This window comes from Leucoraja erinacea, chromosome 16 (assembly GCF_028641065.1).
Source record: "Leucoraja erinacea ecotype New England chromosome 16, Leri_hhj_1, whole genome shotgun sequence".
Lineage (NCBI taxonomy): Eukaryota > Metazoa > Chordata > Chondrichthyes > Rajiformes > Rajidae > Leucoraja > Leucoraja erinaceus.
The window spans coordinates 43,611,377-43,627,397 of record NC_073392.1 but is presented as its reverse complement, the minus strand read 5'-3'; the positions used below and the strand labels follow the sequence as shown (position 1 = coordinate 43,627,397).

At 43.0% G+C, this 16,021-nt stretch overlaps 2 protein-coding genes across 2 annotated transcripts in view; one reads left to right on the top strand and one right to left on the bottom strand.

Moving 5' to 3' along the window:
• The window catches only part of LOC129704876 (asporin-like), a 43,467-nt gene extending 37,016 nt beyond the window's left edge, over positions 1–6,451 (top strand). The window contains 3 exon segments of the mRNA XM_055648275.1: positions 1,416–1,554; positions 3,307–3,330; positions 3,333–6,451. Of these exon segments, the coding sequence (XP_055504250.1) occupies positions 1,416–1,554; positions 3,307–3,330; positions 3,333–3,512 (343 nt within the window). The 3' untranslated portion in view covers positions 3,513–6,451.
• The window catches only part of cenpp (centromere protein P), a 287,161-nt gene that overhangs the window by 125,183 nt on the left and 145,957 nt on the right, over positions 1–16,021 (bottom strand). The window lies entirely within an intron of this gene.

Below are 16,021 nucleotides of genomic sequence, written 5' to 3'. Positions count from 1 at the left end.
AAAGAGAGGCAACGACAACCAAAGCCTGATCTGCCATCTGGAATTACCTGTCCTGAATGCCGAAGAACTTTCAAAGCCAGGGTTGGACTCCATAAAAACGGAACGTAGACCATCTTCTTCGACCTCGAGGGATAGCCACAACAACAACGCTGACGGTAGTAGCATAATGAATTCTGAAGTATCCACACACATCCTATCTGCTCAAGTTCAAACAAATGCCTCAAAACTCATTGGCCGGCTGTTCATTCTACAGCAAGGCAATGATCCCAAACATACTGCTAAAGCAACAAAGGAGTTTTTCAAAGCTAAAAAATGGTCAACTCTTGAGTGGCCAAGTCAATCACCCGATCTGAACCCAATTGAGCATGCCTTTTATATAATGAAGAGAAAACTGAAGGGGGCAAGCCCCCAAAACAAGCATAAGCTAAAGATGGCTGCAATGCAGGCCTGGCAGAGCATCACCAGAAAAGACACCCAGCAACTGGTGATGTCCATGAATCGCAGACTTCGAGCAGTCATTGCATGCAAAGAATATGCAACAAAATACTAAACAAAACTACTTTCATTTACATGACATTGCTGTATCCCAAACATTATGGTGCCCTGAAATGAGGGGACTATGTGTAAACACTGCTGTAATTTCTTCATGGTGAAACCAAAATGTATAAAAATTATCTTTATTAAAATCTGACAATGTGCACTTTAACAACATGTGATTTTTTCTGTTACAAATCTCAAATTGTGGATGTCAGAGGCAAATAAATAAATAAATGATGATTCTTTGTCCCAAACATTATGGAGGGCACTGTAGATCGACATAAAGCTCGACCACGTAAGAACAGATGATTTGGTTTTTCAATGAACAAGCGCATACCAAATAGGTTTTATAAGCATCCAATATTTGGTCACCAATGCCAATAATAATTTGTTGTGAGAATTTCAATACAAGAATAAATATGTCTTATGATATTTACAAAGGACATTAATGAGACCACAACTGAAGTATTGTATAATTATGTTCTTATTTCAGATATATTTGATTACAAGAATGTATGTTATACTTGTGCTTGTGGACACCAAAGAAATATAGATTCATGAGGATAATGCAAGTCTGGGAATATGATGGATAGAGATTTGAGATACATGAAATATTTCCATTGTGCAGAAATGTCCAACAGTGAAAGATCTTGGTAGAATGAATAACAAATGCTGGTTAAAAGGTGATAAAATTGTCACTGAGTGTACTTTTCTATCAGGTGGTAGGCTGACAGCCTGGTACAAAAAAAAAACCTGCCACTGCATCACCTAAATATATAACTGATATTAAAAGGATAATGGGTTGTCCTTTGGGAACAAACTGGTCATTAAAATGTTGAATATATATGAATTTATAGTCACTTTTTTCACTTTTACAGACTGGATTTGTCATACAACAAAATTAAAGAGGTTGAAAATGGAAGTTTAGCATATCTTCCTAATCTAAGACTGATTCATCTAGAGAACAACATTATTAAAAAAGTTCCTGCCAGTGTAAAAGAATTGAAATATCTCCAGGTAAAAAGCGAATAACTGACATAATATAATACTCTCATTCCATGTTTTCTGTTAGCAATGTAAAAATGCACAATTTGTGAAAGAAGAGTTTTAATAGTAACTAGACCAAGTGGGTTCCTGTCACACGGGAGGCCTGATCCTCCAACACAACCCGTTCCCACAAGGTGAGACTTTTAGTAATATATAGATAGATGCTGGTATGAAACTGTAAATCTGCAAAATAACTGTGAAAAAGGGGAATTTTGGCTTAAATTTTAGCTCTAAACGAGAACACAAAAACAGGTCATACAGCCCAGCCAGATAATAATGTACAGGTGATGGCACCATATGCAGTCTAAGTTGCCTACCTGAGCTAGCCCCATTTCCCTCTGAACTTTTACTTTATTTCACAGATTTGACTAAATGCCTTTTAAATGTTGTAATTGTGCTCACCTGTACCTTATTATCTGGCAGCTCGTTTTTCACTTACCCATCACACACTGTGTGAAAAAGTTCCTCTCAGGTCCCCTTTAATTTTTTTCTCCACTCACCTTAAATCTACACCGTCTAGTTTTAGACTCCATGACCCTGGGTAAAAGACCGATTTTTAAAATATGGCAATAAGGTCACCCTGCAGTCTCCTATGTTCCAGCAAAAAATGCCCCAGTCTATCCAATCTCTCCTTATAACCCAAGCCCTCCAGTCATGCTATCATTCTCATTAATTATTGTGACACCATCTCCTTAATGACATCCTTCCTATAGCTTGAGAGATGGGAATTACACACAATACTTTGAGAATTGTTATTTTTCAGTTGTAACATGACATCCCACTTAACGTACTCAGTGCCCTAACTGATGAAGGCAAGCATGCCAAATGTTTTCTTCACCACACTATTTAATGGTGTCGCCACTTTCAGGGAACTACATACTTCTACCCTGAGGTTACTCTGTTCTATAACATTCTCCAGGTCCTTGTGCACATCCTGCCCTAGTTCATTTTTGCACAATGTGATAATTTGCAATTGTCCGAGTTAAATTCCATCTGCCATTCCTTGACCCTCTATCACAGTTTTTCTAGCTTGTGTTATAATCTTAACTACCCCTGTCCACAATACCACACCAATGTCGATGTCACCAAAAAACTTGCTAACCGTGCAACTATCCTCTCATCCAAATAATTAACATAAATAACAAATAATAATAGATTCAGCACCAAACCCTGCAGTACACCGCTCATTACAAGCTTCCAATCTAAAATCAACCCTCCACAACTCTGTCTGATTTCTCCCACCAAGCCAAAGTCCACATAGACATGGTCTACTGTTTTGCCCCAGTAAACCAACATTATCCATAATCTAACATTATTTTAAAAAAATAATAATGTCGGTTAAAGGAGGGATTTGGGCCAGGTGGCTGTGGTGGTGGAAAAGCAAAGAGAATTCACTGGCACGTTTTTGATTTCCACCTGCCTCATCATGGCTTAGTTTCATGTTCCAAACTTAAAAAAAAATCCCAGTTTTGTTGTCAGTCAGCATAATTTAAAGAGTAAAATTCTCTGCTACATCTGATAGTGAGAAATTGCAGTAATTGTAACATAATTGCTCAGCTTTTAAATACCTTCTTATTTTCTTGAAGTGTGCATTGCCCTTTTTGAGATTCAAACTCTACCTAATGCTTTGAAAATAAGGTTGCAGTGATAATTATTAAATCACTCTACATGGAATTTTCAATGTGTACATATGGAGGTAAACCTTTTCTTTTTTTAAAACAGGCTCTGTATCTTCACAATAACAATATAACAATATTAGCAAAATAGAAGTAGATGACTTCTGTCCAAAAGAATCGGGAGTGAAGAAGCTGCACTATAGTGGAATCAGTCTTTTTGGTAATCCGGTAAAGTACTGGGAGATTCAGCCAGCTTCTTTCCGATGTGTCTCTGGTGCTCATGGAGTGCAACTTGGAAATTTCAAGAAGTAAAACAATATAAGGAGCACTCCTCAAAGTTCAAGAATGTGGAATATGGAAATCATTTTTACAAGCACAGGGAAACATGGATTCCATGATTAATAAGGTGCAAAATCTTGGACATACACAAATTCAAAAGTGAAATTTCAAAGAATGTGTGTTCTTTGGCAAATTGTTGACAGAAATGTAACCTAATGTTCTAATTAAATATTATACTTTGTGTTTATCACATGAATTGGAATAGCCACAATTAACTCTACTATGTTCCAAAGAAAGCAAATTCTGTTATATATTAAATAATGTTTGCTTTTAATTCAATTTCATGATCTGCATTCTGTAATTTCTGATAAGCTTTCCTCTGCATGTCCCACCAGCCACTGACGAAAGCCAAATGTAATTTTAACTCAGTTCATTTAACACAATTCATAGTGCGATTTTGGTTTCTCTTGTTGTTACCCTGACCTATATTGTGCCAACCTTGAAGTCCAATATCTATTTTTTATGTATTAGAAAAAGACAAAATTTGATGCATAATTCTAACAGAGCCTACTCATTTTAATTAAAATTATCTGATTTCTTGTGCCAATCAAAATCTTTAAGACAAATATTTGGCTCGTCCAAAGCATCGCATACAAATGATAGACACAAAATGCTGCAAATGCTCAGCGGGACAGGCATATCTCTGGATAAAAGGTGACATTTCGGGTCGAGACCCTTCTTCAGACTTAGAGGAGAGGGAGACACAGAGATATGGAATTGTAAGGTTTGAAAACAAGACATCAAATGGGACAAAGGCAAGGAAAATGTAGAATACATAATTGTTAGCCCGGGGAAGGTGACATCGAAGCATACAAAGCAAAATTTTAGTCAGATCAGTGAGTGAACTAGGATGGGGAAGGGATGCAGAGAGAAGGAAAGCAAGGGATACTTGAAGTTAGGAAAGTCAATATTCATACCTTTGGATTGTAAGATGCTCAAGCGAAATATGAGGTGCAGTTCCACCAATTTGCATTGGGCCTCACTCTGACATTGGAGGAGGCCCAGGACAGAAATGTCAGTATGAGAATGGGAGAGGGGAAGTTAAGGTGGTTAGCAACCCAGAGATCACCGCCAAGCCTGCGCTTGATCTCGCCAATATATAGGAGTCCACACCTGAAACAGCAGATACAGTAGATGAGGTTGGATAAGGTGCAAGTGAACCTCTGCCTCACCTGAAAGGACTGTCGCGGTCCTTGGATGGAGTCGAGGGAGGAGGTGTAGGGACAGGTGTTGCATCTCCTGCGGTGAAGGAGAAAGTACCTGGGGAGGGGGTGGTCTGGGCAGGAAGGGATGAGATAACCAGGGAGTTGCAGAGGTAACGGTCTCTGCGAGAAGCGGAAAGGGGTGGAGATGGAAAATGTGGCTAATAGTGGGATCCCGTTGGAGGTCGCAAAAATGTCGGAAGAGTATGCTGTATGCGACAGCTGATGGGGTAAAAGGTGGGGACCAGGAGGACCCTGTCCCTGTTGCGACTGGGGGAACAAGAGTGGAGCTGTGGGATACCAAGGAGACCTTTGAGAGGACCTCATCTATGATGGAAGAGGGAACCCCCATTCCCTGAAGAATGAGGACACCACATTCCTGCTATCCAGAGATGATGTCTGTCCCACTGAGATTCCAGGATTTTGTTTCTATCTTCGGTGTAAACAAGCATCTGTAGTTCCTTCCTATGCATTTCATTTAAAAAATCAAATATTTAGATGTTATATTTGGAAATGTATCACCAGTTTAAATTACATTTCTAAATTTGGTATTTCCACAAGCCATAACAATTTCCTTTCACTGTTAATATTAACCTGTCAACGATAGAAAGACCCTGTGTTTTAATAGATAACCATATAACCATATAACAATTACAGCACGGAAACAGGCCATCTCGGCCCTACAAGTCCGTGCCGAACAACTTTTTTTCCCCCTTAGTCCCACCTGCCTGCACTCATACCATAACCCTCCATTCCCTTCTCATCCATATGCCTATCCAATTTATTTTTAAATGATACCAATGAACCTGCCTCCACCACTGGAAGCTCATTCCACACCGCTACCACTCTCTGAGTAAAGAAGTTCCCCCTCATATTACCCCTAAACTTCTGTCCCTTAATTCTGAAGTCATGTCCTCTTGTTTGAGCATAATGCTAGCACATTCATAAAATGAAAATAAAATATTTAATTGTCATAGATTGGTGAAAGGACATTTTAGACAGCTGTGTAACCTGTCAAAATCAGTTTGACACAGGCATTGTTAATTAACCTAAACAGTAAAAGACTTTCCCAAAATGAATAATAATTGAAATTGTGAAATATCATTTTTATTCCGCCAAAAACTCAATTTCAATGTACGAGAATAAAATGCTTGCATATTTATCCCATGGTCCCCCATGAAATACCTACAAAGCCACCCAGCAGTGACTAATACCCATTTATTTTATTTGTAATACCCAAGGTTAATTTTATCATTGGTCTCATTTCCACTAATAATGCTGATACAATGTTCCACTTGATAATCCACTTTACACCTCTATTTCTGCTGATAAAATAATAGATTTATAAGCATTATTTTTCTCAAATCCCTTGGTTTCTTGCTAAGGAATTAACTCTGCAATTTCTCGTGTGAATATCTCTCTCAGCTACATTTGCATGATATCAATCTACAACTTCCTTTGTTTACATTTTTTTATATTATGCTCATTCTGATTATCTTCTATAAATGTTGTGGATGTCACTTTCAAAAATAGCTCAAGCTTAATTTTAGTAAACTTCACATGTACTGTAATAAAAAACATAATGGCCATTTTTCAGGAAAAAAAGCAATTTGGTGGCAGGTGTCACAATGCTATTATATCAAATAAAAGAATACTTCTCTTGCTTCAATTTGAGCAATTACTTTTAATAAAAGAACCATTTAACAATCAGCTATAGTATGTTTCTTTTGTTAAGAATAAGTGGTTGAAAGGATATTAGGTTGTGGACCAGAGGTTTTTTCACTGTGCAGGCACAAGAGATTACAGATCCTAGAATCTTGAGCAAAAATCAAAATGCTGAATGAACTCAGCAAGCCATGTAGCATCTGTGGAGGAAGTCAACAGCTTCAAGTTCCTCGCATACATACATTTCTTTGAATATCTGTTCTGGGCCCATCACATAAATGCAATTACATAGAAAGCTCTTTTACACCTTTCGACGATTGAAGAGATTTGGTAGAGAGCATAGTGACTGGTTGCATCATGGTCTGGTTCGGTAACTTGAATGCTCAGGAATGGTAGACTTTGCCTGGTCCTTAGCAGGTACCAACCTCCCCATCATTGAAGGGATCTATAGGAGGCATTGCCTCAAAGAGGAGGCCAATTTCAAAGACCCTAACCACTCTCCTGTTAAGCTGCAGCAAGTAAGAATTTAATTCTGTTCTGTTGCCAGTACATATGATAATTAAACACTCTTGACATTATCATAGATATTGTGAGTAACCACAGTCTTTTCCCCAGGGTAGCAACATTTAAAACTAGAGGCCATTGCTTTCAAGGTGAAGTGGGAGAGATTTGAAAGGGACATGAGGAGCAATTTATTCACACAGAGATAATTCATAATGCTGGCAGAGGAAGTGGTAGAGGCAGGTACCATTATGACTATTAAAAGACACCTAGACAGGAACATGGAGAGAAAAGGTTTGGAGGGATAAGGGCCAGGTGCAGGCAAGTGGGACTAACTCGGTTATGCATCTTGGTTGAGTTGGGCCAGAGGACCTGTGTCGGTGCTATGACTCTCCAAAGCTTTCACATCCTTCCTGTAATGTGGTGACCAGAACTGCACACTTTACTTCAACTGTCGCCATCCTAACTTTTATACTCGATGTCCAGACTGATGAAGGCAAGTATGCTGTGCATCTTTTTAATCACCCTATCTGCTTGGGTTGTCACAATCTGGGAGCTGTGGACTTCCACCCTCGCATCTCGTTGTGCAATGCTCCCAAGGGCCTACCCTTTACTGTACATCTTGTACTTAAATTTGACATCTCAATGTGCACCACCTCATACCTGTCCAGATTAAGCCATTGTTCTGCCTATAGTTCTAACAGCATCATTTGAAATTATCTCTCCATCACTACCCTCTGTCTTCTAAGGCCAAGTCAATATTGAATCCAATTTACTATGTCACTGTGGATCCCATGTGTTTTAACCCTATAATCAGCCTACCACGAGGGACCTTGCTGAATGCCTAACTAAAGTCCATATACAGTGCATATCAGCAATCTACACACAATAGCCCACAATAAAAAAGCGAAAACAGGTGTTTAGAAATGTTTGCAAAATAATTAAAAATAAATAACTGAAATATCACATTTACATAAGTATTCAGATCCCTTACTCAGTACTTTATTGAGGCACCTTTGGCAGTGATTACAACCTCAAGTCTTCTTGGGTATGACGCTACAAGCTTGGCACACCTGTATTTAGATCATTTCTCCCATTCTTCTCTGCAGATCCTCTCAAGCTCTGTCAGGTTTGATGGGGAGTGTTGTTGCACAGATATTTTCAGGTCCCTCCAGAGATATTCGATCGTGTTCAAGTCCGGGCTCTGGCCTGGCCACTTACGGACATTCACAGACTTGTCACAAAGCCAATCCTGCGTTGTCTTGGACGTAAGCTTTAGGTCGTTGTCCTATTGGAAGGTGAACCTCTGCCTCGGTCTGTGGTCCTGAACGCTCTGGAGCAGGTTTTCATCAAGGATCTCTCCGTACTTTGCTCCGTTCATCTTTCCCTCGATCCTGACTAGTCTCCCAGTTCCTGCCGCTGAAAAACATTCCCACAGCATGATGCTGCCACCACCATGCTTCACCGTAGGTATGGTATTGGCCAGGTGTTGAGCGGTGCCTGGTTTCCTCCAGACGTGACACTTGGCATTCAGGCCAAAGCGTTCAATTTTGGTTTCATCAGGCCAGGGAATCTTGATTAGGCGCCTTTTGGCAAACTCCAAGTGAACTGTCATGTGCCATTTACTGAGGAGCTTCTGTCTGGCCACTCTACCATAAAGGCTTGATTGGTGGAGTGCTGCAGATACAGTTGTCCTTCTGGAAGTTTCTCCCATCTTCCCCAATGCCTCTCTATATTCTCTTCTTACCTCACACTGCGACTCATCTTTGCATCAACAGAAAAACTTGGATATATTACACCCCCCCCCCCGGGGCGGATTAACCATTAAGCAGACTAAGCACGTGCTTAGGGCACCAGGGCCAAAGGGGGCATCACAAAGTTGGGAAAAGGGTGAAAAGACAAAAAAACGAATGACGATTTGAAAAAATTCCGTATCTCCACTTTTTATGTAATTGTTGAAAAGTTAGAAACGGAAATGAAGAGGAGACGAAAGGTGTACACTGAAATAGCAGACAGATTCTCAGTCTGAGGAAGGGTTTCTGCCCGAAACGTTGCCTATTTCCTTCGCTCCATAGATGCTGCTGCACCCTCTGAGTTTCTCCAGCAATTTTGTGTACCTTCGATCTTCCAGCATCTGCAGTTCCTTCTTGAACAGATTCACTTGTCTGACAGATGTTCCTAATGTCTCCCAACAAGGTGCTAATTCCCAATTATCAGAAAGTGAAAGGTACTCAAAGACTTGTCAGCCACTCATTGATGCTTATCCAGATGACATGAACAACACTTGGTGTCACAGAGCTTCAACAGTTCCATTCATATGTTCTTCATAAGTTTAAAACAACCAAGAAAACATCTTTCACTCACATGGAACTTTACAACACAATTACAGAAGACAAACTAGAGAGTGCCTTTCCAAATGTTGAAATTGCCTTAAGAATATGTTTAACATTAATGGTCACCAACTGCACAACAGAGAGGTATTTCTCACAACTGAAACGTGTAAAAACCCCAAATAAATCAGTTATGCTTCAAGAAAGACTCGACTCACTGTGTATATTAACAATTCAAGCAGACATTCTGAGAAGTATTAATTTCGAGGATGTTATCAGTGATTTTGCAAAAATGAAACGTAGAAAAATGCCTTTCAGGTCATGAATATTGGAACTTTGATACATTTAACTTGTGAAATATTAAAATAGATGTTGTATTGCATTTTTGTAGAACTTTATGTAGCCCAAGCTTGGCTTAGTTTGTACAGTATATTGTGTTATCATATGAATATATTTTTGTACTGCTGCAACCTGCATTGTATATCTGGTCAGACAGGTCAACAACTAAAATGGACTGGGTCAGTGTGGAAAGGAGAGGGGCACCAAGATTGGTCAGTGCTTATGGTACCAGTGAGCCTTAATCCACCCCTGCCCCCCCCCCCCCCCCTCCTGTTTCCAAGTACCCCTCCCTCTGTTTCCATGTACATTGCTGCAGTAATCATTTACTGTTGTATCACAGAAACGCAGTCTGTCAGATTCACCACAGGTGGTCTTTGAAATTGGCAAGCAATCGTTTCTATCCACTGTTATGCAAAGATACTCTAATAAACAACTTGACTTGCACCTATTTCTCCCATCCTCCTCCTCTTAGGGGCTAGTGGAATCATGGGATATGGGGAGAAAAGAGGCACGGGTTATTGATTGGGGACGATCAGCCATGATCACAATGAATAGCGGTGCTGGCCCGAAGGGCCAAATGGCCTCCTCCTTCACCTATTTTTTATGTTTCTATGTTTCTGGTTTCACAATTTGCAACTTTTCCATCGTCTGTCTCCCAGCTTCCGTTTTAATCTCTGGCCTATGTTCCAACTAAACTATCTGCATATCAAAACCCCGCCCCTCGCATGTGTCCACCTATTACCTACTATGCTTTGTCCTGCTTCTCCTCTCGTCTAGTTTTCTTCCCCCCGCCTTAGAAGCTTGCGCCTACTTTTGCCTTTCCTCATCTTATATATATAAGCAACCACCGTCGGAAAGAAAGCCAACCACACATTTCCTTTTCTACCTAAACATTTACTTCACTCCATTGAAAAAACTGACAGCATTCTTTTGCCAGCACATGACTTTTCAAATTACAGATGGGTATGGCTCTATTTAATGATGCTTAAAAACACACATAAAATAAATAAATTAAATCTCAAATCTCAGACTAAATATAGACTGAAATCAGTTTTAGTTTATATGTAAAATTAATGCAGAGCATACCAATTTTTAGATTTATCAGTAGGAACAAAAAATATTATCAAATGAAACAAAAATGAAGGTAAAAGCATATGTTCACATGTGCTTCTTTATGTAGCAATGTCATTTCCTAGTAATAATAATATTTGCCATGAGAGGGAGATATGCACTCAAAAGTCTTTTGGAGGAGGCAAGCATAGCACGTTGCAAGCAAAGATGAATTAAATAACCATTTATTTCCAATGCCACCAATTTTAGAAAACATGAAAAATATGTCCAAAGGGAATTCCAACTAAATTTCAGCAACAGAATCAAATATATACCAATGAAGACTGAGAGAATATTCACATGCATTGCAAACTGAAACACTGAAGATATATTCAAGTTCAAGTTCACAATTATTGCACCAATTAAGGAACAGTGGAATTTGATTTACCATGCAGCCACACAATCAAAAAAAGCACAATACACAATAGAATACAACATGAACGTCCACCACAGTGGAATCAACATTCTTCACTGTGGTGGAAGGCAATAACGTTCAGTCAGTCCTCCTCCTTTGTTCATCCGTGGTCGGGGCCATGAACCCTCCTCAGACACCGCTACGGACGGCCTGATGTACAGGCCCTCTCGTCGGGATGCTCAAAACTCCGACGTCGGGACGGACGGACACCCTCGGCTTGTAGGTCCCGAATCGGACGCTTCCTACCGGAGACCGCGGCTTCACGATGTTATAGGCCGCAGGCCAGCGGTCATAGCTCTTCTCCGGCGATCCCCGGTGAGGAATCCCAGACTCTGCGATGGAAAGTCCACGCCACACCCGCAGTCCGTGGCTTCAGGATGTTATAGTCCGCGGGCCAGCGATAGGAGCTCTTCTGACGATCCCCGGCAAGGGATCACCCGGCTCCGCGATGGAAAGTCCGCGGTGCGCCAGCTGTTGAAGCTCTGGGCCCGTCTCCAGGAGACGCCGCACCAATCCAAGCTGTAGGCCGCGAGGGAGGGAGAAAATGCGACTAGGAGAAAAGTCGCATTCCGCCAAGGTACGTGACTGAAAAGCAGTTTCCCCCTTTCCCCCCCCACACTAAAACACACTTTTAAACATACTAAAAACAAAAAAAAGTCGAAAGGACGAACAGCTGCTGGCGGGGTTGCCGGCTCGCGGCGCCACCCGATGAATCATCCAATTTAATCCATTTGCATTATCTTCATAAGTAAGGAATTGTTCAAAAGAAAATTGCCACAGACAAGAAAAAGCCCAGAGAAAAAAGGCACAGTTCAGCAACAGTGGACAGCAGAATGTGAGATAACTGACAATGTGCTTTGAAGAGCCAAGTTGAATTTGGGGGAAGAAAAATAGCATGATATTGGAGGGTAAAATTCCATAGTGAATGGACAATTTCTTCCTCCAGTAATAGAGTAGATGAAATGGAGACTTTGTCAATTTCATGGAGCAAAGGGTAAAAGGTCAATAATGGACTTTATATGCTTCTAATTTTTCAATAGTGCAAAGCCAAGGAAGGATTCACAACAAAAGAACAGGATAACAAAATCATTATTTGGCGAGCAAAGCAAGCTATTTGAACTTAATGACTACAGAGGAATTGGTACAAGAGTTTGAATGATTACTAGACCAAGTGCAGACCCGTTGGGTCTGTTTCCCCAACAGCGTTTGCTGGGGGGGGGGGGGAGGGGGGCGTGAGGTGTGAAGAGGGGAGGGAGGAGGAGGAAACGGGATAGATTTGGGAGGGAAAGGAGAGCGCGGTAGGGGGTGAGAGATGGGGAGAGAGATGTGGGGGAGGGGGGAGGGGGGGAGGGATGGGGAGAGGTGTGGGGGGGAAGAGAGGGGAAAGAGTCGGGAGGGAGAGTGGAGGGGAAGGGGGAGAGAAAGTGGAAGAGCGGGGAGGGAGGTGGAGAGGGGTAGCGGGAGTGATGGAAGAGGGACAGAGGTATAGGGGGAAGGGGGGGGGTGGGGGGAGAGAGGAAAGGGGGTGGGGTAGACAGGGAAGGGGGGTGGGGGAGAGAGAGGGATGGGAGAGGGGTGAGGAGAGGGGGAGGAGAGAGTGGGAGAGAAGTGAAAGAGTGGGAGAGAAGTGAAAGAGTGGGGAGGGAGGGAGGGGTAGAGGGGTAGCGGGAGTGGTAGAAGAGGGACGGGGGAGTGGTGGAAGAGGGACAGAGGGGTAGGGGATGGGGTTTTTTGAGAGGGAAGAGAAAGGGGTGGGGGTGGGAGAGGCGTGGGGAAAGGGGATAGAAACATAGAAATTAGGTGCAGGAGTAGGCCATTCGTGGGAGAGAAGTGGAAGAGTGGGGAGGGAGGGGTAGGGGGAGTGGTGAAGGAGGGACAGAGGGGTAGGGGGAAGGGGGTGGTGGTAGCGAGGGAAGGGGGGTGAGGGAGGAGAGAGACTAAGAGGGAGAGGGGTGGGGAGAGGGAAACATAGAAATTAAGTGCAGAAGTAGGCCATTCGGACCTTTGAGCCTGCACCACCATTCAATATGATCATGGCTGATCATCCAACTCAGTATCCTGTACCTGCCTTCTCTCCATACCCCCTGATCCCTTTAGCCACAAGGGCCACATCTAACTCCCTCTTAAATATAGCCAATGAACTGGCCTCAACTACCTTCTGTGGCAGAGAGTTCCAGAGATTCACCACTCTCTGTGTGAAAAAAAGTTCTTCTCATCTCGGTTTTAAAGGATTTCCCCCTTATCCTTAAACTGTGACCCCCCTGTTCTGGACTTCCCCAACATCTGGAACAATCTTCCTGCATCTAGCCTGTCCAACCCCTTAAGAATTTTGTAAGTTTCTATAAGATCCCCCCTCAATCTTCTAAAATCTAGCGAGTACAAGCCGAGTCTATCCAGTCTTTATTCATTTGAAAGTCCTGACATCCCAGGAATCAGTCTGTTGAACCTTCTCTGTACTCCCTCTATGGTCTGTTTCCCCAACGGCGTTTGCGGGGGGGGGGGGGGGGTGAGAAGAGGGGAGGGAGGAGGAGGTAACAGGATAGACTTGGGAGGGAAAGGAGACCGGGGTAGGGGGTGAGGGATGGGGAGAGAGCTTTGGGGGAGGGGGGGGATGGGGAGGGAGGGGAGGAGGGAGGGATGGGGAGAGGGGTGGGGGGAAAGAGGGGAAAGAGTGGGGGGAGGGAGGAGGAGAGGGGGGTGGGGGCAAAGAGGGATGGGGTAAAGGCGAGAGAGAATTGGAAGAATGGGGAGGGAGGGGTAGGGGGAGTGGTGGAAGAGGGACAGAGGGGTAGGGGGAAGGGGGCGGGGGAGAGAGGGAAGGGGGTGTGGTAGAGAGAGGGAAGGGGGTGGGGGAGGAGAGAGGGATGGGTGGAGAGAGGGGTGAGGAGAGGGAAACAGAAACATAGAAAGCAATTGCAGTAGTAGGCCATTCGGCACTTTGAGTCTGCACCACCATTCAATATGATCATGGCTGATCATCCAACTCAGTATCCTGTACCTGCCTTCTCTCCATACCCCCTGATCCCTTTAGCCACAAGGGCCACATATAACTCCCTCTTAAATATAGCCAATGAACTGGCCTCAACTACCCTCTGTGGCAGAGAGTTCCAGAGACTCACCACTCTCTGTGTGAAAAATATTTTCCTCATCTTAGTACTAAAGGATTTCCCCTTTATCCTTAAACTGTGTCCCGCTTGTCCTGGACTTCCCCAACATTTGGAACAATCTTCCTGCATCAGACAAATGCAATGCAGGACTTTTCTCTTCACAAGCAAAATCAGAATGACAGTTAGTGAAGAATTTGAATAATCACTGAGCGTTCTCTATGGCAACAATGTATTTGAGCATTGGGCATTGTGACATCACACGATGGAACGTTCACCATGGGCTGGGCTCCTGCAAAGGCATATGTAAATGAATCCATTCCGATTGGACATATGTGAACATTGGGCATTGTGACATCACACGATGGAACATTCACCATGGGCTGGTGCTGCTTCTATGGGTGAGAAGCCGGTTTATTTTTGAAATATTGTGGTGGGAGTGAAGGATTTGATTAAAAACGTGTACTTAAACACGACGAAATGTAATGAGGAGCGGATACTTAGAAAGAAAAGCGAAATCTCTACCGAAATGGAAAAGACGTCGGCGATTCTGCGTCCGGTTTCGGAGTTGCGGTGAATCAAAGGAAGAAACGCGGCCGGAAGCCGTACATGCAAATGGATCCATTCCGATTGGACGTCCGCGAGCGTCGGGCATCGCGATTGGACGTCCGCGAGCATCGGGCATTGTGACATCGCACGGCGGGAACGAATCGAAAGGCAGGAAGGGATCCGTACGGCAGGCGGTCGGATGGGGCGAGAGTTTTAAAAGTATACTAGACCAAGTGCAGACCCGTTGGGTCTGTTCCCCCAATGGTGTGTTCCCCCAACCCAATATTCCACCATGCACCCGTCTCCTCCAATGGAACTGAAGCCGTTCTCAAAGGTATGATTCCAGCACTGCCCTGCCTCCCTCAGCAGTGGATTAAAAAAAAAATCCAATGGCACCTCCCCTGCCTGCTGCAGCAGTGAAAAGTTCAGAGTGTTCCTGTCTTGCAACTTTGTTTCGAAGTGTGTTGGAAGCTGACATATAAATGGAGAAGCCAGTTTATTTTTGAAATACTTGGGGGTGGGGGGGGGAATAGAAGGATTTGATTAAAAACGTGTACTTCAACACGACGAAATATAATGAGGAGCGGATACTTAGAAAGAAAAGCGAAATCTCTACCGAAATTGAAAAGATCTCGGAGATTGAGCGTCTGGATTGGGCGTGGCAATGAATCAAAGGAAGAAATGCAGCCGGCAGCCGTACATGCAAATGGATCCATTCCGATTGGACATCTGCGAGCATCGGCCATTCCCATTGGACATCTGCGAGTATTGGGCATGAATCAAAAGGCAGAAAGGGATCCGGACGGCAGCCGGACGGATAGCCCCAGAGTTTTATAGATAGATAGATAGATGTATGTGGGTGGCGCCGCAATGGCTGCCTCGTCAACAGTCTGTCTCGTCCTTTTCATTCTTTGTTGTTTTTTTTAGTATGCGTTAAATGTATGTTTTGGTGTTCTTTAGCTTTGTTTTATGCGGGAGGTGGGGAGGGGGTTGGGGGAAACCTTTAAAAATCTCTTACCTCGACGGAGATGTGATTTTCTTTCCGTATCGTATCTCCATCCTCACTGCGGCCTAACATCGAGGAACTGGCAGCCTCTTGCTGGGGATCAACTTTGGGAGCTCCAACTTCAGGAGCCTGCGGACTTTAACATTGGGGAGCTCGCGTCCACTTAACATTTAGTGGAACTGGTACAGTTAATTTGCTAAGAATCTTAACTTAGTAAGACTTATGGACATTTTTTTGTCTTCCAGGCCAATAAAACCTTTC